Source organism: Giraffa tippelskirchi, chromosome 9 (genome assembly GCF_054371585.1).
Source record: "Giraffa tippelskirchi isolate mGirTip1 chromosome 9, T2T-mGirTip1v1.2.pri, whole genome shotgun sequence".
Classification (NCBI taxonomy): domain Eukaryota; kingdom Metazoa; phylum Chordata; class Mammalia; order Artiodactyla; family Giraffidae; genus Giraffa; species Giraffa tippelskirchi.
In genome coordinates, this window is record NC_137283.1 from 24,039,258 (window position 1) to 24,063,485 (window position 24,228).

The following is a 24,228-nucleotide window of genomic DNA, read 5'->3' on the forward strand; positions in this document are numbered from 1 at the left end:
AGTTACTCAGCCTTCTCCAACTCTTTGCCATCCCATGGACTGTAGCCTGCCAGGCTTCTCTGTCCATGGAATTTCCCAGACATGAATACTGGAGTGGGTAGCCATTCCTTTTTCAGGGAATATTCCTCACCCAGGGATCAAACCCGTGTCTCTTGCATTTCCTGCATAGGCAGACAAATTTTTTAACAATGTGCCACTGGAGAAGATATATAGAAAAGGGTCAAAAAGGGAGGGAGCATCATATAAGTGGCTTCTTTACAATCAGGCAGGCTGATTTACAAGGTAAGATGCTTGTGACAAAGCTCCAAGGAGAAAGTGGAGTGATAACAAAGTGTTAGGCAACAGGTTCTGTCACTGTTTGTAACTCTGGAACTACTTTGTCCTGGTGGCTTAGCAAGAAAAAGAATGAAAAAAGACTCATTTTTAATTCTGTTCCTTTTCTATGTCACTATGCTAAGGACTTTCAAATAGGTTCTCCCAAGGTCACCTTTTTATCCATGAAGAGACGAAAGATCAAGTGACTTGCTCAATAATGATCAATTCTCTCTCAGCACAGAGAATGGGATCTCATCCTTCTTCCTCCTCATCTCTTGTCCCTCATTTCTGCTTCCCCTCTTTACTCCTTCCTTGACCTCTTTCAGCTCTCCTCAGACTCCCAAAAATCTCTATTGTGTCTAGGAAAGAGACCTTACGAGTTGAAGTGTCATGCAGATGGAAATGGAGTGGGCCTACCAGATTGCGGCAAAACTATTGAATAAGCATCACTACTAGATTCCATACCAACTTATGGGTTCATACCTTGCCACGGGATGCAAGCATTTTGTGAAATGCTCAGAGCCGTGAAGGTTTTAATGGTATCATTACTGTAGGAGAAATCACAAAATCCGTGATTTCATAAGATCTTTTTGAAGTATGTGTGTGTGTGTGTGTGTGTGTGTGTGTGTATATATATACACATATACATACATGGGCACACACACACACATATATATCTGAGTGGAAAGAAGTCATGAAATTGGTTCCAAAAGATCCAACAGTCCTCTTGTTTTAAGTTTATGGACTGTGACCACATCCTGAAACCAGTTGTTTAGGGGTAGCGGCAGAATCTCTATGTCTGAGTGAGTTTGATTCCCTGTGAATTTCAAAGTGTCCTTTGTATTCAGCTTTTGAGATTACAAGGGTAAAACTAGTACAAACGTAACTGTATACTCTGTGGCTGAAGGTGTATTCAGATACACCTTAGAAATGTATCTGAATATGAAAAACAAACAAACAAACAAACTGTGCTTTGTTTTTTTGAAAAATATGAAAAGCATGTATACTGACTGGCTTATGGACATGCTTAAAATAGTTATTTTCATTATTAGTAGCAATTTAACATATAGCTGGATTTTACTTTACTTCTTCCTATGAAATGAGAGAGAAATATGGTAGATGTTTTTTAGGAAAATGAAGAAGCAGTATGGTGTGTTACTTATTAATTCAATTATTATTCTTTTGATAATAGGAAAAATCAGTCCATCTCTTTGTTTTTGTTGTTCAAAGAGTATATATTCACTCTGACAAAATCTCAGGTGATTTAGGCATCTTTTTGTATGCTGCCTGTCAGAGGACAACTTTGAGCTGTTGGTCCATAAAGTTCACATTCCCTACGTCTTCTATTAAATTCATGAGGTGATCCCTGCACAGGTAGCCAGCAGTCACTGGGGATAAGGAGATAAATCTAGGCCTTTGATTTCTGTCAGTTCACTTGCTAAGTGGATCCACAAGGCAAAAAAGAAGTGATTAATCAAACTTAGCAGATGTGGAATTGATTCCCTCAGTTGCCTCAGAATGCCTTGCAGAGATAAGCTTCATCTGTATTCATCTTGACTTCCTGTGGTGAAAACTTCCAGCCAAGTTTTTCCCTTGGCTGGTGGAGGTAAGAATGTGTAACTTGGATTTGCATAAAGGTTGGGATAACAGCAATACATGCAGCCAGTGGTAACAGAGTATAGACAGATCATCCATCCTTTTCACTCATTCTGTGTCATTTGAGTCACACAGCTGCAAGAGTAAGACAACTATTATTTTCTCCAATTTTTTTTTAATGAATTAACTGAGGACCGGTTGGTTAAATTAAAGGACTTACTAGAATTATCAGCTAAGTGAGAAGTAGAGTTCAGAACAGAAATCAGATCTTCTGACTCCAAATAACTGAAAAGGAAAACACTTTCTTATGGTGGGATATTATGCATCATGTAGTCGGCTACTTAAAACTTATCCACAGCACCTACCATAGAATTTGAGGTATAATTGTTGCTCATTAAATATTTACAGAATGAATGAATGAACACGTTTTGGGCCTATTAATTATTAAATACATTTTTTGTTTAACTGTAAAAATCTCTTAGTTCAGGTAGACACAAAATAAAGTGAATTTTAGCTTTCATTGATTTAGCAAAGTAGAAAATATGTATTGGATATCTGTTGTGTTCCAGGTTTGTGCTGGGTGCTAGGTCCATAATGGTGACTTAATGAATGGTGCCTAGTACTCAGTGATGCTTAAGTCTAGATACCAGGGCCCTCTATAATCTCTGAATCCATCTAACCAGGTCACTTGAGCTAATTTGACAACTCACAGCAATCACCATGTTTGGCACAATCATTTGGTCACCTAAACAAATCAGTAAAGTATGTATAAAATTTTGAGTATGATAGAATCTGCAATTTCAACCTTCCAGGCTAATGTCTTGCGTTGATTTCTAAAATATAATCTCTATTCTGGCAGTCACTATGTGGGTAGCATGTTAAGTATTTCTGTTACTTTTTTTTTAATTATTTAATTTTAAATAAATACAAGAACAGTGACCTTAATTTAAAAAAAATAAAATAAAAATAAAGAGTAGGCTAGTGGTTTTACCCAAGGTCAGGCCCCTTATCAATGATAGAATTGGAACCCTGTTTTCTGACTCCCAGCAAGGAGCTCTTAACAATACACTCCAGTTTCTTCCTGAGGAATATACCATTGCTTCTCTTCAATTTCATTGCTGTTTCTAAATGATTGGTAGCTCCAGAAAGAATGAGATAGATAGAGTATGACTATACATTTCTAGCAGGATATCAGGCAGCCTTAGGGCTCTGCCTATTTTTAGTTGGAAGAAAACTTTTCTTCTCTGACAGCTAGCCATAAATCGAGACACTGGTAAAGATGGAACTCTTAAAATAGTCAAGACTTCAGTTGTGACACATAGGACAATAAGAAGTGCAAACCATATTCAGAAATATCGCTTGATCTGAATTATCAACATATGAATTTCAGTAAAAATCATGTGACAATAGGTTTCAAAAAATAAAGAGTTTGAGTGTGTTCTCCATCATTTGTACAAAGGAAAAGTTTTGGAAACAGAGAAGGCAGATTGAGCATCAGGTCTAAGTTTTACATTAGCTATAAGCTGTATGCTGTCTCGATTCATGTGATACTGGCAGAAATTTTCAAAAAATGTATATTGCCACCATTTTTTTAAAAAGTAAGCCATAGAGTAAGGTTACTTTGGATAGATTTCTTTAGAATCCTTTCAATCGTCTCTAGATAGATAGCTACACTATTGGAAGCAAGTATAGCGACAATGAAATTTCAAAGTAGGATGGTATAGAAGTTTTAAAACAGAGACTAAAAACATGCATTTCTCCACACAGGTATTTCCAAGGTCAAGAACTAAAAACGGTTCCTACTTGAAGTCATTTAAGCTGTTTTCTATATCTGACTCTTTTAATCTTCCTGTGTGTACAGTTATATCATGCTTTAACAGAAGTATGAAAGGATAGGAATTATGTATATTATTTAGATATAATATTCAAGCTGATGTGGCATTAAAAAGTGTGTACTAAGATTCATTATTCTGTGTTTGAGTTTGTGATCTGGCCCTATAAAATTTGGAAAATGGACTAGGTCTCTGTCTCCTAGCATAATTAATTTCATTAGTTTTAGAAATTATGACTAACCCTGTGGTACACACATATTAATATATACACACATGTGTGAGCACACTCAATGTTCAAATGTATTCACAGACTATAAGTCAAATAACTTTTATTCATATATGGCAAATGTTATAAGAAATAGTGTGTGACATTAGATACTCTTTTATTCTCCTCACCAAAGTATTCTTGCTGTGTGGTAGCTATTTACAAGCTGAATGCAGTTACTTTGCTAAGACCTGGGGTTGTCCTGGTGTTGCTGATTTGAGAAGGAGAAAAGATCATGGGGAAAAGATTCAGTTACCCTCTAGTGGCTCAGATCAAACCTATAAAAGAAAAAATCAAGCTTAGACCTGAATGGTCTTGAAGAGACCGCTTTGCTCTCTATTGTCTTTTAGGAAGATGGGATACTTCTAATCCATTTTATGTATAGAGGCCTAACAAGGACATGGACTTACTCCAAATTATGGTACAATTAGGACTGAATAGAGGTTGAGCTATGTCTTCACTGTACCATACCACCTCTACAGTAGTAAATAGTTATGCCCTTTCTTTCCTTCCTCCTTCTTTCCTTCCTCCCTTCCTTCTTTCCTTTCTTTTTTCTTTTTTAATATTTTTCTATTGAAATATAATTGCATTCCTGTGTTGTGTTAGTTTCTGCTGTACAGCAACATGAATGTGAATCAGCCATATATCCCCTCCCTCTTGAACCTCCCTCCCACCCCCACATTCCACCCAAACCAGGCTCCCTGTGTTACACAGCAGCTTTCCACTACTTACCTATTTTACACATAGTAGTGTATCTACATCACTGCTACTCTCTGAATTCATCCCCCCTCTTCTTCCCCTGCAGTGTCCACAAGTCCATTCTCTATGTCTGCATCTCCATTTCTTCCCTGTAAGTAGGTTCATCTGTACCATCTGTGCCGATTTTTTTTATAGATTCTGCATGTATGCATTAATGTATGATGTTTTTCTTTTTCTGACTTCATTCTAATTTTTGCCTGAAGCCTGTTTGAAAATCCCCATGATAAAACTACTGAAAGGCCATCCAGTCAACACAAATAGAAGCATAGGTGCTGCATTTCTCAATAAGCTACGTGAAGTCTTGGTCTTAATGAAACCAGTCCTCTCAGAAGACAATAGAAGCAAGGACAGGATAGGAAGCCTTCAGAGACACAAAGTCTCACAGAACTGGCTGTGTGTGACCTTTGCAAGATACTGCTTAAGGTCATCTATACCTGGCAGAGATACCCATCTGTAATTGTTGTACTCTACTGGGGCTTGATTTTTTTCAACTTTTTAGGATGCATATTCAGAAGATAATTTTGTTTGTTTTCTTTTGTTGAAACATGTAATGAAATTCTAAAGCAGTGAGTGAATAGAATCATGAAAGATAGGTCTGTACATAAAAATCACATGGACCGTTCTTTTAATCCCAGTGAGACAAGGCTGAATCTGACATAAATATTAGTAACTGTTCTGGGGCCAAAAGGCTCCCAAATTCATCCTCTATACAAGTAAAACAAATCTGAAAAGCTGTTTTAAAAAGCAGTTTCCCTTGTACCCTACAAAGCTTTCTCTCTCTCTCATTTTTTTACCTTCATCCAAATCTTCTCCCTTCTCCCTTTTTTCCTCTTCCCAACACACTTACTTGCATTCAGATCTTTAAAGGTTATGGAGGGTAAACAGTAGTCATTCTTGCTCTTTAGGTGAAAACTTACAGTCACTTTAGTAAATGAAGCAGAGCTAAGCAATTTATCCCAATGCTCAGTACAGAGCCTGTGTTTGAGGCTATGTGATTCTCTTGAGTTTTCCTGTTCTATAGCAGTGCATTTAAACCTTGATTAGGATTGAGGAGTGAAAGAGAAAACATTTAAAGAGGATGCACATCCTGATCTGTTGGGAGTGCTTGTTGCAGTCTCGCAGGTAGTCTAGAAGGAAAGGAGACCAACTGGGGCAGGCACCAGCTTTCCTTTCATCTTTTTCACCTTTCTTTTCATAGCATCTGTTCTTATGTGCTGAGGCATTTCCTCCCAGAATAGCCATTCTTTGAAGCTGGTAATGCCTCACATATTCATCCTTTTGGAAACATTCATTCATTCTGCAGATATTTACTGAGTTTAGGTTCTATGCCAAGGCACAGGGCATACAAGAATAAATTTGACAGGATCCCTCTCTGGGGAAAAGCTTCAGTTCTGGGCTACAGAGTCCCTGGGAGACAGAAGAGGAAAAGAAAGAGTGCCTTCGAAAGAGCTTTCTCTTTCTTGTCAGGAGAGAGTGTGCAGGGCCTCAGTGAGAGATATAACAGTGAGAGCATTCTACACAATCAACACTGTTTATTTGCTTGTTTTAACCTACTTTTCTCTCTTCCTGACCACAAATGCAATCTGAGATCAGAAATGACAAAACAGTGTCCCTTTAACCATCCTATGGATGTTTTTTCTGGCCCAGAAGTTTCAATGCCAAAATTGAAATTTCTAGCTTTTCCTGAAATGTTTATAGAGTTCTTCCCATAAAACAGCATTTGACTGAATTCAGATTTGTGACTATACCTTTTAGGTGTAGAATTCACTTTCCACTCCTTCACAGGCTTTTGAGATTGACAGATTGTCATTTTTTTTTTTTCCACTACAATTGGGCTGTCTTTTCTTTTACCTAGCGTATCTTGTTATTTATGTTACCTGCCCGGTATGTATATGACTTTGTGACACATATGATGCTGCAGAAGTGCCTATGAAACTATTTTCATACCGTCAGCACCGTGGCTAATTCATAGTAGCACCTTATTGTGTATCTGACCACATAGAAACACACGTGGGTCCTTAAATTAGAGTTGGAACTGTAGTCCAATCAACTCTGATTGGTTCTACAGCACAATGGAATGAAATGTGTTGTAAGTAGAGAAAAACACCTGTTTTGTGCTGTCAAAACTCTCCCAGAGAACTTGCCAGTACTGATCCAGGATTTCTCAACCACATCCATAATAGGAGGAAACCTCTCTTCTTTCTCTACAGGAACCTCTCTACATTTTTTTTTTTCATGTGGTGAATTCATTTTGTCATGGGGTGAACACCTGTGTGACTATTTAAAGACCACAACACCAGGTGTGTGAGTATGAATGTCTGTTTCCTTTGTGTAATGCTCTTCTCACTGTTTTCTCAGCAGGCTGAGTCAGGAAAAAGACTTCAAACTGAATATAGAAAAAAGGTCTTAAAGGATTTCTTAAAATATATCTATTACAAGCACATGCACTGGAAATATTGCAGCCAAATTATACAAACAGTTCATAGCCTTGTAAATTCCTTTTGTTTATACCATCATGTGAAAATGTTCAGATCTCCAGATACACAGTTGCAAGTTTACCATAAAAGAGAGAATTTTAGAAAACCTAGTAAACCCTGAAATCTGGAAGATATTATATTACAAAATATTTAAATTATTAAAAGAAAGGAGGCTTGTTTACCTTTTGCTTTGTCTCAGGCTCTCTAGTCCTCTTTTCCAGGAAATAGTGGCCCTGGGGAAAGCATTTGGTTTGCATTCGATCACAATATCCCCACCAACTTGAACAACTGAATATTTTTTAAGGGGATTTTTGGAGAAATCAGGAGCTGAGGCTAAAAACGAAATCACAGAATTATTCAATTACTCATCTAATCAACATGTTGTAACTGAAGAAGTGATGCAGTATCCTAGATAGAATCTAATGTCTATAAAAAAAACCTCTTTTTGAAGCTACTTTGCTCAAGGTGTTTTGGAGAAATTGTGGACTTGGCATTTTGGAGTCACTGTTTCCATTTGTAAAATGAAGATGGCAATAGACATTACCTCAGTCAGTTAGTCTGGGTCTTGAATAAGATAACATTCGGTAAAGAAGGTTAAATACCAACTGGCACAAATTATTTGCTCACTAAATGTAATTTATTTTTGTTTTGGTAATGGTCATTGAGATAACAAAAGCAAGCTGGAGTAAGGGAGGAAGCAAGTTACAAAAGGTCACATTTTTGATAGTATTTATAATAAAGACGGTGAGTATTTATAACAAAGAGGGTGAAGATGGTTTCACAAGAGAAAGAAATTGAAATTTTAACCCTGATTAGGAAAATCACTAAATCTATTTTAGACTAGATAATAATGCTGAATGTGAATATATATATATATATATGTATATATATATATAGAGAGAGAGAGAGCGCACGCACACACAAAGAAAATATCTTTTAAATAAATCATTATTATTATTTCAGATTTCTTTAGGCATACCATTAACTGGAAAAATGGAAATAGTCTGCCTTCAATTGAAGGAGGCAGGCTGATTAGAAAATTTAACAGCAACAACAGAAAAAAAAAAAAACAGTCTTTGTCATTTTCAACTCTGTCCTCACTAAATAAATCTTGAACAAATACCAGTTCATAACAGTAATAAATAATTAGACTGCCTGGGGATACATCCAAGTCCTTTCCCAGCTCCACGCCTGTGGGAACCTGTGTGTCCAGCCCATGGCTGATTCATGTCAATGTATGGCAAAAACTATTACAATATTGTAAAGTAATTAGCCCCCAACTAAAATAAATAAATTTATAAAAAAAAAAAAAAAAAAAAAAAAGAAAGTTCTGTTTTCAGGGCTTAAAAAACAATAAATATTCAATAAATGATAACTGAATGAAGAAACAAATGGATCAATGCCCATCACCCATAGACTTATGAAACTTTGCCTTTTTAGTTGATTCCTCCTCTCATCTCCTGTGTTTATACTGTTAAGGAAGTCTCAGGATGAAAGACATCACTGAGTCATTTATGGTGACAACTCTACTGTCTGACTGCCCCAGAATATCATCCTCAAACTGCTTCTGTCTCAACATTTTCCACTATAGGGGCTTATTTCCCAGCTACCATTGAGATCTGAGTGGTCACATGACAGGATTCTAGCTAATTACATAAAAGGAGTTTGATGTAAGGATGCAGGGAAATTTTGCTTTTCTAATGATAGTGGCTGTCCCTCTCTCTTCTTCGGCTTTCAGTTTGGACTTGATTTCTGTAGCTACAGCACTCATCTTGGATCCAGGAGGCTACAAGCATGAGGAAAAAGTTTAAAGATCATCAAGTCACAGTGCTCTTGCTCAGCTACCCACCACCCCCTCATCGCCCACAAAGTTCTTGTGCATATGTGTGTGCTAAATCACTTCAGTCATGTCTGACCCTTTGTGACCCCATGGACTGTAGCCTGCCAGGCTTCTCTGTCTGTGGGATTCTCCAGGCAAGAATACTGGAGTGGGTTGCCATGCCCTCCTCCAGGGGCTCCTCCTGACGCTTGGATTGAACCCATATTGGCAGAGAGATTCTTTACACTGAGCCACCTGGAAAGCCTGAAGGTCTTGTTGAGATAAAATAAATCTCTGTTTAAGTCTGTAAATTAGGATTTTCTTTTCTTATTTGTAGCTGAAAACATTCCTAATAGGTGCTTTTTGAGTTGTATTCAAAAATCTCATGCTGGGATCAACTTTGGGGGAGCCACCTCTGGTTTGGTTGCACCCAATAGTGGGTTCCTGCAAGCCCTGATGTGTTACCACATCACCCAAAGCAGAGTAATAATTCCCACTTTGCATATTTTAGAAGCTAATTTAGACATTTCTCATTATTTTAAGGAAAAGCAATTTCTAATTTACAGAGACATTGGATTCATATTACATATAATCATAGCTTGCTAAAATGTCAGTTTGAATTTTTTGGCTATAAATGAATGACTTACCTAATACTTTCAACTCTGCATTTGCATAAATTATCTGATATTTGTTTTCTGCAGCACATTGGTAGATACCAGAATCTGACACATTCAGCATAGTTATGATGAGTGTCCCGTTTTCTATTTGAATTCTTTCCTAATAAAAGAAAAGTCACATAAGATGCTAGTGCGTTAATGTAAGCATTCTCTTAACATTTGTGCATATCTATGAGCTATTGGGGTATGAGACCTGTTGCTTCTGAAAATGAAATTAATATACTTCAAGATCCCGGGCAGCTTTCTGGACTTTAAAAAACAATGGAAATATTCTTAACATAATTTTAGTGGTTAGTTTATTTTATGTTACCTCATTTCTTTGAAAATTGGCATTTTTCTGCATAGAAGGTATGAGATGGTTGGATGGGATCACTGACTCTAAGGACATGAGTTTGAGTAAACTCTGGGAGTTGATTATGGTAGGGAGGTCTGACGTGCTGCAGTCCATGGAGTCTCAAAGTGTCAGACACGCCTGAGCAACTGAACTACCTTTATGTTATGCAGTATATAAAATAATTTGGAATACTCTACCATTTCAGTTTTTTCAGAAAACATAGTTGACAATAATGTTAGACATGGATAGAGTGACTAGCGAATTTCCATGGCTTTCCATCATAAAGTCTTAAAAAATTAAAATATGATGACTCAATAATTTTCTAATTGAGTATGTAAATTGAATAAGCTAAATTATTTCCTGCAGTGCACTATGAAGTATGCTTAAACATACTTAAACATACAAAGTCTGTTACAGAGTCCCATTTTGGGTACAATTTTGAATGTATAGAATAAAATAGTTTAATAGGGTAAATATAACTTTAAATATTTCATGGTACCTATCACCATCTCTAAAGATAGTGAAAGTAGGCTGGAGGACACAGGGAATGTTGTTTGCAAAAAGGATGCAGAAATTAAATTCCAATTAAGCTGAAACAAAGAACAGCATTCTATTCAGGTTCTACACAGCAGATATTCTTTGTGTCTCTAACTGAGCCTGTGTCTCTAACTAAGTGCAAAGTAGAATGGTGAACTGACAGTTATTAGGCTAATTTGATGGGAAAAATAAATGTCTCATTTTCTATATATTGTAAAGTGTGCTTTAATTTGAAAAATGTGGATAACTGCCTCAGTTCTCCACTTTTCTAGGTTTAGAGACAGCTATTAGCTTTCATAAAAACCAAGTTTCTGGGTGATGACTGAGAGCTTGGGTTCTGAATTCAGACAGATTATGGTTAGAATACCAACGCCAACATTTACTAGCTGCTCTGTGACCTTGGACAAATAGACTTAAGCCCTCTGAAACAATTTTTTTTCACTATACAAATAATAATCATATCTTTCTCGTAAAACTGTCATAAGGATGCCATTAAATAATGTGTGGAAAATATTTAACACAGGGCCTGGCTCATATGAGAGTCCAGTGGATGTTGTTGATGATAATGATATCATCTGAATATAGATCAATCACTGAGTAAGTGTGACTTTGTACAAGTTGTGTTCTCTACCCGTAGATTTCTCATTTGAATAATGGGGATAATTTTAATAGCCACTTTGAGTTTAAGTATTAAATAAATTAGGATATGTAAAGATTATACTACATTTCCTATCACCTACTAAACATTCCAGAAACATTAATTGTTGCTGTTAGTAATAAAATTTCCCTAGCAGAGTAGGTGAAAGTTTAATATCACCATAGCTACTTACCTCCGGATTGAGGCGTTCACCATTCTTTAACCAAGTGTACCAAGGGTCTGGCTTTCCACTGGCTTTGCATTCCCAAAGTAAGCTGTCATAGATAGACAAGTATGTATTTTGGATTTTTTGTTCCCATTCTGGAGGGGCTGTTTCAAAAAGAGACAAGAGCAACTGTTTAGCAAAGATCAGTTAACCAAGACATTATGCTGCATTCCAAGGACTATAGAAATCAGAAGGACAAAGTTAACTGGGTCTAGTAATACTGTACTCATGATTTGAGGGAGGGGAAATACAGGACCCCCAAAGTGGGACAATAGAAACTCTGTTGTAAATATCAGTGGGCTTTTTGCATAAGATTGATATTTGCCATCTATCACTTTGCTGCACTTGTATAACAATTTTGGCGCTGTGGGAACAAGGCTAAAGGATAATTCCATATTAGATATTAGTATATAGGTCAAGTTAGAAAACATATATCAAATCTGAACCCTCTGTGGGCAAAAGGCCATTAAGTATATTTAGATTGAACTAACTAAAATAATTGTATCTATATCCAATATAATTACAATTCAATAGTTTGAACCACAAAACAGATATCAGCCTCATCACATTTTAGCAGATTTTAATCAAGTTGTTTTTCCCTGGGTATGATTCTTGACAGGGAATGGTAACTTTTAGAGTTGTATGAAGGTTAAGCATATAACTTTAATTCTAGGCATAAGTTTTCCAAACCTTATTTTCTAATCTGAGAAAGTTCAACATAGTTCTGAAGCAAAAAGCAACTGATATAATTGATGTTGAAATGCTATTTAAGTATAAGGTAGTATTAGCCTTACTAACATTCAGGGAAACAGGTGTGTATAAAATAAATTCTTTGAAATTATTATTTCTTCTGTAATGATGATAGAAAACTCTCTGGATTTGCCATTTAATCCCTCTCCTTTGTTTAGGTCTGTTCTAGATATGTTGGAGTGGATGAGCTGCCTGTATAATTGCACTTAATTCTCCCTCCAAACTTTTGTAGAGGACTTTTTGTATAGGTGTTAGGTAACCTTATCAAGAAGTTGCTGTTCAGTTGCTTGGTTGTGTCTATCTCTTTGAGACTCCATGGACTGCAGCACGCCACACTTCCCTGTCCTTCACTAGCTCCCAGAGTTTACTCAAATTCATGTCCATTGAGTTGGTGATGCTATCTACTCATCTCATCCTCTGATACCTTCTTCTCCTTTTGCCTTCAGTCTTTCCCAGCTTACAACGAGACATTAGAAAAGAGAAGCCTGATTTTGTACACAGAAAGTAGTCACATGTTTGTGTTTGTTTGGGAGTGCTGGCCAAGGGTAAGTTGTCAGGAAAAGGGAGAATCAACAGGGAAGGAGAGAGTCAATGCAAGAATGAGTTATTGAGTTGACCACCAAGTGGCGCTAGTGGTAAAGAACCCGCCTACCAATGCAGGGGACATGAGATGTGGGTTCAATCCCTGGGTTGGGAAGACTCCCTGGAGGAGGGCATGGCAACCCATTCCAGTATTCTTGCCTGGAGAATCCCATGGACAGAGGAGCCTGGTGGGCTAGGGTCCATAGGTTCACAAAGAGTCAGATACAACTGAGCACGCAGAGATGATTGTTACCCATCCTCTGTGAATGTATAAGGAATCTCTATAACTGCCTGCCCAGGAGAGAAAGAAGAAACATTTATAAATTGGTTCTTGTCTACAGTCATTCAAGGGCAGTGTAGGTATTAACTATTAGCACATTCAGGTTGTGTGTGCTTAATTTTGAGTCGGTTCTAGAAGGGGCCAAAGAAAACTGGAGCAGGAAACAAGATGGCCTGTTGTGCCACCTGAGATAGGACTCTGTCAGGCTACATCTGCAAAATATGGTGGCAGAGGTGATCACTGCAGCAGTGGTTGGAGTAAGTGGTACTGAGGGTCTTTGAAATGATGTACAAGTATATCTGACTTTCAAGGTTTTTCCACTGTAACATCTGCTTGCACTAAAAGAGAAGTTCCTTCAGGGAGCTAGTCAAGGAGAAGAAGCAATCATGATGTCCCACTGTGGTGAAAAGTAAGCCAAGATTAACTCCTGTGGAAATCAAGGCAACCTCCAGTTACAGAACACGCTTTTCACAACCTTGAGGGATAATGGATGGCAACACTTAGAAGAAGTGAGTGTATTGATTAAATTGAATCATATTTCTATTTAATATTTTAAAAATTTATAATTTGTAGATACTTGTTTAGAAATTGCCTTATTATACATTTCATCTGGGAGAAAAAATGCATGCACACATAAAATCCACATAGCTTACAGGAGTTTCAGATATATATATATATATACATGTATATATATATATATATATATATGGTTTGTTGCTTAGTGCAATAGCTGTAATTTTAAGCTTTATTTATTTTTTTAATGTGTACATTCTTTGGATGCTTAGGATTCCAAAGAACAAACTTAAATCTTCAACTACATGTAGTTCCAACTAAGTACGAACTACCTGAAAAAAAAAAGGCTTAGTATTTCAAGTCTACCATATAGGCTTGTGTATTGTTACTTATTTCGCCCTCTCAATGGTTGTGTAATTCACTTAACTCCTCTGAATGTGCACCATTATTTATAATGATAATAATACTTTCTAAACATATTTTAGAGGTTGTGTATTTGTGCTCAGTCACTCAGTCATGTCCGACTCTTTGTGACCCCATGGACTGTAGCCCGCCAGGCTACTCCGTCCATGGAATTTTCCAGGCAAGAATTCTGGAGTGGGTTGCCAGATGAGGGCCCAATATAAATGGATAGAATTCTGAATTATAACTTAAACATAGCAACATAATGGACTGAGAGACTCTTAACTTGAAATTTTCAGGTATTTTTCGATTCTCAAGTAATTGAATCAATTCTCTTCTCCTTTGGAAATATGTGTGCATGTGTGTGTGCTATGTTGCTTCAATTATGTCTGAGTCTTTGCAGCCCTAATGGACTACAGCCCATCAGGCTTCTCTGTTGATGGGATTCTCCAGGCCAGAATATTGGAGTGGGTTGCCATACTCTCCTCCAGGGGATCTTCCCTACTCAGAGATTGAACCTGGGTTTCTTATATCTCCTGCATTGGCAGGCAGATTCTTTTCCACTAGCACCACCTAGGATGCCCTTTGAGAGCATATTGACAACTAAATAAGTGAACAAGAAGCATTATTTTGTCTTATTGACCAATTACTCATTATTCTCCCACAAAGACCATTTGTACTTCTTAAATGGCCAATTTGGTTGTGATAATCCAAAATCACTGCAGATGGTGATTGCAGCCATGAAATGAAAAGATGCTTGCTCCTTGGAAGGAAAGTTATGACCAATCTAGATAGCGTATTAAAAAGCAGAGACATCACTTTGTCAACAAAGGTCTGTCTAGTCAAGGCTATGGTTTTTCCAATGGTTATGTATGGATGTGAGAGTTGGACTGTAAAGAAAGCTGAGCGCCGAAGAATTGATGCTTTTGAAGTGTGGTGTTGGAGAAGACTCTTGAGAGTCCCTTGGACTGCAAGGAGTTCCAACCAGTCCATCCTAAAGGAGATCAATCCTGGGTGTTCATTGGAAGGACTGATGTTTAAGCTGAAACTCCAGTACTTTGGCCACCTGATGCAAAGAGCTAACTCACTGGAAAAGACCCTGATGCTGAGAAAGATTGAGGGCAGGAGAAGGGGACGACAGAAGATGAGATGGTTGGATGGCATCACCGACTCAATGGATATGGGTTTGGGTGGACTCCGGGAGTTGGTGATGGACAGGGAGGCCTGGCGTGCTGCGGCTCATGGGGTCGCAAAGAGTTGGACACGACTGAGCGACTGAACTGAACTGAATAGGTCATGTGGGGACTCCCTGATAACACAGTTGGAAAGAATCTGCCTGCACTGCAGCTTCTATTCCTGAGTTGGGAAGATCTGCTGGAGAAGGAATCCACTCCAGTATTCTTGGGCTTCCCTCATGGCTCAGCTGGTAAAGAATCCGCCTGCAGTGTGGGAGACCTGGGTTTGATCCCTGGTTTGGGAAGAACCCCTGGAGAAGGGAAAGGCTACCCACTCCAGTATTCTGGCATGGACAATTCCATGGGCTGTATAGTCCATGGGGTCGCAAAGAGTTGGACACGACTGAACGACTTTCACTTTCACTTCCATAGGTCTTGTGAATAGACTTAGATGTCCAGGTTGAAGAGCTATGGTAGACTGGGCAGAATCTCGTTTCAGAAGATTGTTCAAGGTTCTAATCTCAGATCTAGCAAACATTATTTGAGATCTTGTTCAATTCATCAAAGATTAATTACCTATAATATCACTGAAAATTATTTCTACATTTTATTGCTATAAAAATTATGTGAATTAATATTTGTAAAATTTTCTATGCAAGCTAGCAGTTGCTTTATCAATGTGGGAGAAAGTACTTTATTATTGATTTCCAGTTTAGAGAGACCTCAATTTTATGGTTAATTTTTTTTCTTATCTATGTATTTGTCTGTTCAGTAGAAAAATGGCATACCTATTAGCCAAAGCCTGTGTAATACTGTGCTGCTCCTAAAAAAACTCCCAGTTACATCCTCACAATTTTATTCACAAAAGAATGCCAGAGTCCAGAGACTTTGGATTAAAAAACAGGAGCTATCGAAAGAATATGTGTATAAACTCAATTGACAGCTTCTGAAGTGGCTCAGTGGTAAAGAATCTGCCGTCCAATGCAGGAAATGCAAGAGAGAAGGGTTTGATCCCTGGATCAGGAAGACCCCGTGAGGAGGAAATGGCAACCCACTCCAGTATTCTTCCTGGAGAATTCCATGGACAGAGGAGCCAGGCACGCTACCGTCCATGGGATTACAAAGAGTTGGACATGACTGGGTGACTGAGAACACATGTATAAACTCAATTAGCCTACCTTCTAGGTAATTACAATACCTTAGAACTTTTAGTTATTGAAATATATAGTTTTCTTCCAATTACTTGATTATTGATTATAAATGTTTCACATAGAAACATGTCACACAGAAAATGACTTTTGGCCATGTATAAATACAGATTTTAAAGTCTTCTAGTACAGAGGTATTAAACATAGCTAAGTTAAGAATATTTTAAAGGCAGCAAGCATTTTGACAATCCTGAGGTGTATTTTATGGTTTATTTGATGTCCAAAAAAAGTGCACTTCATGGAAATGTGTATTTGGGCCTGGATGAAAGAAGACACAAGGACAAACATTAGAAAATATATGTTTTTATCATCTCTCTTAAGTCCATGAGAGATTCTGATAACTGAGGCAAATATATTTTTAAATGAAGTAATGAGTTTATTTTTCTCTTATCTACATATGTGTAGACAATCCTGGGAAATATAAACAAGTTCTGAAAACCACCATAAGTATTGTGCTTCTCCTGACATTTTCTCCTCCTTTTGTAAGTTCTGCTTGGGATTATCATTAAGATTGTCACAGAGTGTTGCTGAACATATTAAGGGAAATATATTGAATTCCATTTTACTTTGTGTTATAAACTTCTATGGCTTTTAACACGACACTGCTGATATTTCAAAGGAAATTATAATAAGCAATAACATGCATAGACTATGCTGAAATTAAAGCCATGTTTTAAAAATGGTCATTCCCATCGGCTAATCATTGAATTAAGCATCCTTACCTGGAAATGTGTCTTCTCTATTTCTCCTGTGTCACTTGCCCACAACATGCTAAACACTTTCACTATTTACTATGAAGAATATCACCAAATATTTCATATACTTTTTGAAATTCTATTAGCTCACCATAGAAAATGAGTTGACCCTTTGCAAGGTTTCTTCCTCGAAGGTTACTTGCAATACACTCATAGAAGCCTTCATCTTCCTGTTGAAAGTTCGGGATTTCAAGGATAGCTTGGGATTTGCTGTATTTGACTTTCCCCGGCAATGGACTTCCATCCAACCTCCTCCAACTAATATCAGGGATGGGACTAAACAGTTATACCTCATTAGAATAGAAGATGGTTTAGTCTTTACAACAGCAGGATAAAATAAGAATTCCTTAAGCTTAACTCTCAAGGAAAAATATCAGTCAATATACTACACTGTGACTAGTTTTCAGACTATGCAGTCATTTGCCATTCATTCATCCAGCAATTTTAATAGTTTATTAAGTGCCTGCCATGAGCAAGTCACAGTAATAGGATCAGGGAATAAATTGATGACTAAGCATGTTTTCTGTCCTCATGTTGCTCACACACTGGGGGGAAACAGACAATAAACCAATATAAAAATCAGATTTGTAAATTGCAATAACTGAAACAAAGGAAAGAGGGTGCAGGGATAGTAACAGGATTGTATCGATTTAAATATGAAGGTCAGGAAATTCTGTGAGGATGTGATATTTAAGAGGAGGCAAGTTCTTTCTATATTTACAGATTCTAAGGCAAAAACTCAGATTCCTCTGTAGCTAAATTGGTACTAATAGGTAACTGAAGACATACATGAATGGTGAGCTAGATTATCAAAGGAGATCAGTACTATATAACAGACCCAAATGAACTGGGAGTATAGAATCTGCTATCCTCAAAAGAATGTATTATTTATACACATTTTTTTTAATAACATAAAAAAAAATCTTTGCATTGTACTTTGTCTCTTTTCAGAAAGAATGTGTGAACAATTCCTTTATTATAGGAATTTACCTTAGTATCTTTTATGTAATATATTTTGTCTGATATGATTACCTTTTTAAACAGCAAAAGAAAAAAATACATTTTATAATATATGAATCTAAGTGTCAAACAATAGAGATGAATTTAGAAATTCATGGTGAAGAAGGCCTTACTTATATAGATATAATAGAATGTAATGAAAATGTAGGCTATAAATAAAGTTCTAACCAGAAAATATTCCCTAATAAATTAATCATCTTAAAAATCAACCCCAATCTATTAGCACCAACATCTTTCCTTTCTTATTTTCAAATAATTTTTCATTCCCTTATAGATTTTCAGGTGCTTAAATAATTTCTGTTCTAAATGTTCAGCTTAATAATAGTAAATCATTTTGCAAAACCAAATTATAAACTTTGTAGAAGATGCAGGACTTTTTCCAAGTCCACAAAAATAATGTAGGAGAACCACCCAATCATATACAAAGTGGTTGACAAATAAAGATCTATAGAATCTGAGCCATAACAACCACAGATAACTGGTGATGATTCAGTAGAGGCTTCAAATAAAGCAACAAAATTGTGGAAGCCTCAAGAAGTTTTCATTGGCCTACAATGAGGATCCTGATGTGCGAATCAAAGATATACACTGTGTAGAAAGTCATAAATGTACTCACACATATTTCACAGAAAGAATACTCACCAGTCATTGTTTGATTTGTCTATTTTTTTCTCAGAATTAGCATACAGTGACAAATACAACTTGAATTTTAATTAAATACAAAAATCATAATTTTAATAAGTTTTGTTTTTGTCCTTTGAAAAAGCCTTGACATTATAACTTTAGGTTGACATTTTAGTAAAACAGCATATTCCTACCAACAAGTAACCTCATGTAGCTAGTTTTCTTATTCATTCATTTTATTAAATACAAAACTACAAGTTCTAAATAATTATTCTAAAACAAATTTCTAAAAGAAAGTTTATTCACTGATAAAGATCTTCACCAAGTCTGAGGCAGTGTTATCCAATTTTTAAAAATACATACAGTGCATATGTGAACATGAAAATTTAGTATCTACAGGTGGTGAGGATATAACTGCCTTTTATTTTCCTTTTTCTGCTTATCTCAATTTTTCCATTATTTTTCTACAATAAGCATCTATTACTCTTGTAATAGAAAAAATTCTAAGAAAATGTATTTACAAAGAGAATAATAAATAGAGGCTCTGATATTTATCTGAATCCATGATTCTTTATCTTTTTGTGGTAGTGTATCTCTGAGGTTTATGAGAAATACATGCAAAACATTCAACTAAAAAAGGTTTTAACCTAAAACATTCAGAAAAAAAATCAGTAAAGGCTGAATATTTTCCCATTGTTATGTCATGCTCTTTATTTAACTGTGAAGACAGGAGTCAATTTTTAACCTATTTATCTATATCTCTGAACCAGTAATTGAACAGTATACTTTAATTACAATACCAACTGTAAGGGACCTTTAAATACTTCTCAGTATGGTACTTCTATATAGCCAATAGACACACATAAAAATGATATTCTGTGAAAGTGAACGTTAATGGCATGTAAGACCAAAAACTGAGCAGTATAATCCTTATGAAAAATCATGATTGTGAAATATATTTTAAGAACAATGCTCTATAGGGTCAAAATTATAGTAGAAGGCAAAAAATGTAGAGATATTTAAGAGATATTTAAGTTTCTCACTTAAAGAACATCCTCTAGATAGATGCTTGTTTTTCTTACCTCAATTATGTTTAGAGTAATACACCTTGTCTAATAAACCACTCAACTATGGAGAAAGTTGTACGTTTCAGTGTACTGGTTTCTAACATAAGAGCTTCCAATTTTGAAGAAGGACTGAAGAATTAGACTGCTGTATTCTCAGTCTGCATTGGACATATGTTTGTTTTTGTGTGTGCATTTTTATTTTCTTTGGAAAACCCAGTGCTTCCTATCTTTAGTCCATCTGATTTGAAGTGGATGGACTGCACCTCTTGGGACTTCCCAGGTGGCTCAGTGATGATGAGTCCGCCTGTCAATGCAGGAGACACGGATTTTATCCCTGGGTTGGGAAGATCCCCTGGAACAGGAAATGGCAACCCACCCCAGTATTCTTGCCTGGAAAATTCTATCAACAGACGAGCCTGACAGGTTGTACAGTCTATGGGATTGCAAAGAGTCAGACACAGCTAAGCATGCCTGCATGCACATCTGGATGCAGGAGTGAGCACGAGACTCAGGTCTTACCATTAGACATTGGTGTTTTGTGGCCACCATGGTGGGTCAACTATGGTAACTAAGACAACACAATCAGAGACAGCTAGATCAATTCTGGGACTGCCTTTGAAAGAGCTATTAAAGACAGGATCTTTTGTCACTAGTTTTCCTCAGATGTTAGGATATATACTTGGCACTTTTAGGCAACAATTTCCAACGAAATGGAGACAGTGTGTTTGAAAACCAAAGCTAACGCAAAGAAAGGTAACTTGGAATTCTTCACATGCCTATATTAAATCGTGTCAATGCCAAAAAAAAAAAAAAAAAAAAAACCCTCAAATATATCTGTTGGTCAATAGTCATTTTTTGCCTTATGCCTATTTGCATAGTTTACCTGCTACTTTCATTTTAAAAAAGACTTGAGAAATAGGCTGAATGCCTGGGTTAAAAAGCTGTTAAGATATTTTCTATCTGTGTGATTGAATTGTATGACATGGTATTAGTAGATTTATTTAGAATATTTTATTTTACACTCTGGATATTTTAGAATTCTCAGAGCAGCTAAACTATCAAAAACAGTCACTCAAACATTTTTTTTTAATTGAGTCTTATCAAGTGCATTTTATGGCTGCATTTCATGTGAAAATTTCTAATGGGAGAAAATTCAAATTTTATATGATTTTGCAGATACTAATTCAATGTTAAAGTTTTTTTCAGATTTGTTATGTCACTACAAAATATGAATGTCAGGAGCCTCTTGATTACTACTGGTCATGTGAGCTATAGAGTCAGGGAGAATAACTGTAAAGCATAGATTACATAAAAATGCACGTTCATTTTAATGAAAAGTTCCCATTTAGTCTGGGCACGTCTTATGAAGACAGTAAATGATGTAAATGATGTAGATTTTAAAAGAATGAACCACGTGGCAATTGTGACTTATGTTTTATTGGTACAAAATAAGGATTATAGCCAGGGAGACAGCAAGTTTCTGAGAAACTGTTCCAAAGAGGTAGGGAAAAAGATCAATATATATATATGATTTTGGTGAAGGGAAAGTATGTTCAGTAAAGCACATATTTTTTGCAAAAGGCTTCTTCTAGTCATGAGGAGCAGTCATCATCATGATGAATTTTAGGGCTTTTCTAGATATCAGAGGATATAAGAATTGGGCTCATAAAATCAGCTCCTGAAAATATCTAGCTATCTAAAGACCTGTTCTGCCAGTTTTTCCCAGAGCACAGGTTACCTCATTTCTGCTCTCTACCCTGAACTCCTTTCAGGGGATATTGAAAGTCAGTAGCTACAGCAACACATTATTTAATCCTTGTAGAGGTAGATGGCAAGTGCCAAAGGCAAGTGCCAATTAGTAGTTGACAATTAATTGCTTTAGATTTCTCACCCTCTTTCTTTTCTGAAGCCATCCCAAGTGGACAGTGTGTGGGAAGAACTAAAATCAACAAAAGATGAAATTATATTAGTAGTGAGTTCAATTTCAAATGTAAGCTAAATTTTCCAAGATATACGATTCTATGTAAGCAATGAAATACTAATACTGATGCTACTATTAATAGCAAAGCTATTAGAATACTATATATAGAGTACAGAGCAGAGTGTAATTCTTAAACTTATCAGCTATATTTTATTGTACATTTATAACATAAACTTTCTCATTTATAGCATAGGGCTTAGTCACTCAGTGCTGTGCTTAGTCACTCAGTCATATCCGACTCTTTGTGACCCCATGGACTGTAGCCCGCCAGACTCCTATGCCCATGGGGATTCTCTAGGCCAGAATACTAGAGTGGGTTTCCATGCCCTCCTCCAGGGGATATTCCCAACCCAGGGATCAAATGCAGCTCTCCCTCACTGCAGGCAGATTCTTTACCATCTGAGCCACCAGGGAAGCCCAAGAATACAGGGTGGGTAGCCTATCCCTTCTCCAGTAGATCTTCCCAACCCAGGAATTTAACCAGGGTCTCCTGCTTTGCAGGCAGAATCTTTATCTGCTGAGCTACCCAGGAAGCTGAGAATAGGGCTTAGTACTAGTATATACTTCACAGGATTATAGTGAAGATTAAATGGTATTAATATAATACATTTCACACATTTAACACCATGTAAAACACATGAAACAGTATTTTTTGTGTTAATGACTTTAAAAATAATATAAAATCATTATATTATTGTTATCATTTCAAAATAAGAACCCTAGCTTATGTTTATTTGTTTTCTAGTCTCCTTTAAGAACTCTGTATGACTAGGCATTTAACATAAATTGATTTATGAATCATGCATAAGCTAAAATCAGATCTCCATACTGGACATGAAATGGGTGCACAAGCACGCATGTATGTCTCTAGAAGTAAATGCCCCGCTTCTGCCTGTTTGATAGACTGCCTGCTAAGAAGATAATGCCTCTGGTCATACTGTCATGTTCATTTCCTTATCATGAGAGCAGGGATCTCTCAAGTGAGCTATAGCATGCTTTGTTGTAAAACCCTTTTTTTTTTTTTTTCAACTTGACAAATCATCTAGGACCATTGTGGTAGGGAGGAAAGTAATTAGACAACATTCGCCAAAGAGGAAAAAAAAATGCTTTGTGAGAAAGCTAAGCATTTATTTATGAATAGTAATAACCATTAATTGAGTGCTTACTATGTACCAGGCTTGTGACAGATGGTGTCCATATGTCATCTCAGTTTAATATTTAGCTGGAAGCTGCTAACAATCCTAATTACCTTTTTGAAATGGTACTCACGTTTAGACAGGTAATTTCTGCTAAATTATTACCTGCCAATTCTCTTCCACTTAGAGTTCCAGTACAGGCTAATTTATTGTGATCCAGCTTCCAATTCTGAGTTGCCACCCATTCAGTTATTAGCACTAGTAGACTCCTTTTCCTTCTGTGGCTTCAACATTCTTTTTAAGACCTATCTAGCTTATCTACGTTGATGATATCAGTGATGCAGTATTCCCTGGCAGTTCATTTTAATTTAAAATAAGTGGTCTACTTAAAATCTAAAGTTAATGTATTAATATATGAAGAATTCAATGGAACAAGGAGATCTTTGAAGGGTCTTCAGAGTGAGAATTCTTATTAAATCACTTGAGGCTCTGCCATTAAAGGATTAAGTCAAAATACGTGGTGCCACCATCATCCTGTAACTTCAGGTATCAGCCATTTCTGGCAAAATTTCCCTTTCAGCTCCAAATCCACCCCCCCCACACACTTCTTTTTTTAAAAAAATCTTGAATACAAATCTCAGAAAAGAAAACCAATTTGAAGCAACTCTCTCATTCAAAGTTTCCTCACAGCACAAATGAGACATTCATGAACTGTGTATTTCAGAAAACTTTACAGAAGCCTTTTCTTATTTTGTATTTATATTTTCCTGCAACATGAGTCTGCACAGTTCTAAAAGACTACTAGGTCATAAGAGCAAATTTTCTTTCTCCTTCCTTCCTATCTCTCTCTCCTCCTTTCTCTCTGTCTCTTTTTCTTCCTTACTTATGTCCTTTCCCTCTCTGTTTTTCTTTTTTCCCTCTCCCTTTTATTTATCTTTCTTCCCTCTTCCTCTGGTTTTGTGCTTCTTAAATAAGCATTGCCATGAGGACTTGTACTTCTTACTCTCTTGTCATTGTGCTTTTACAGAGTGAGCATCCTATTAGTTTTATCTGGAGACAGAGACTATATTTGTTAACCATCTGGGCTAATTCAGCCTGAATTGGAAGTTAAATTAAAGCTCTTCACATACTTGTAGAAACTCTGCTTCACTTCTATACTTTTGGCCCATAAATAGAATTTTCATTACTAGTGCTATTTGAGAAAGCTTATTATATTTTTCCCTTGGATTTCTTAAACCTCATTATCCACAGCTTAAATCCA

At 36.5% G+C, this 24,228-nt stretch overlaps 2 protein-coding genes across 14 annotated transcripts in view; one reads left to right on the plus strand and one right to left on the minus strand.

Annotated features, from left to right (window-relative positions):
* Window positions 1-24,228, plus strand: part of LOC145520800 (uncharacterized) — a 319,869-nt gene that overhangs the window by 151,538 nt on the left and 144,103 nt on the right. The window lies entirely within an intron of this gene.
* CNTN6 (contactin 6) overlaps window positions 1-24,228 on the minus strand; it is a 236,222-nt gene that overhangs the window by 66,637 nt on the left and 145,357 nt on the right. For both annotated transcript variants that reach the window (XM_081528229.1, XM_081528230.1), the window contains 4 exons: window positions 17,231-17,415; window positions 11,442-11,578; window positions 9,711-9,840; window positions 7,427-7,577 (listed from right to left, as the gene is read on the minus strand). In XM_081528229.1, coding sequence (XP_081384355.1) covers window positions 7,427-7,577; window positions 9,711-9,840; window positions 11,442-11,578; window positions 17,231-17,415 — 603 coding nt within the window. The remainder of the gene's footprint in view (window positions 1-7,426; window positions 7,578-9,710; window positions 9,841-11,441; window positions 11,579-17,230; window positions 17,416-24,228) is intronic.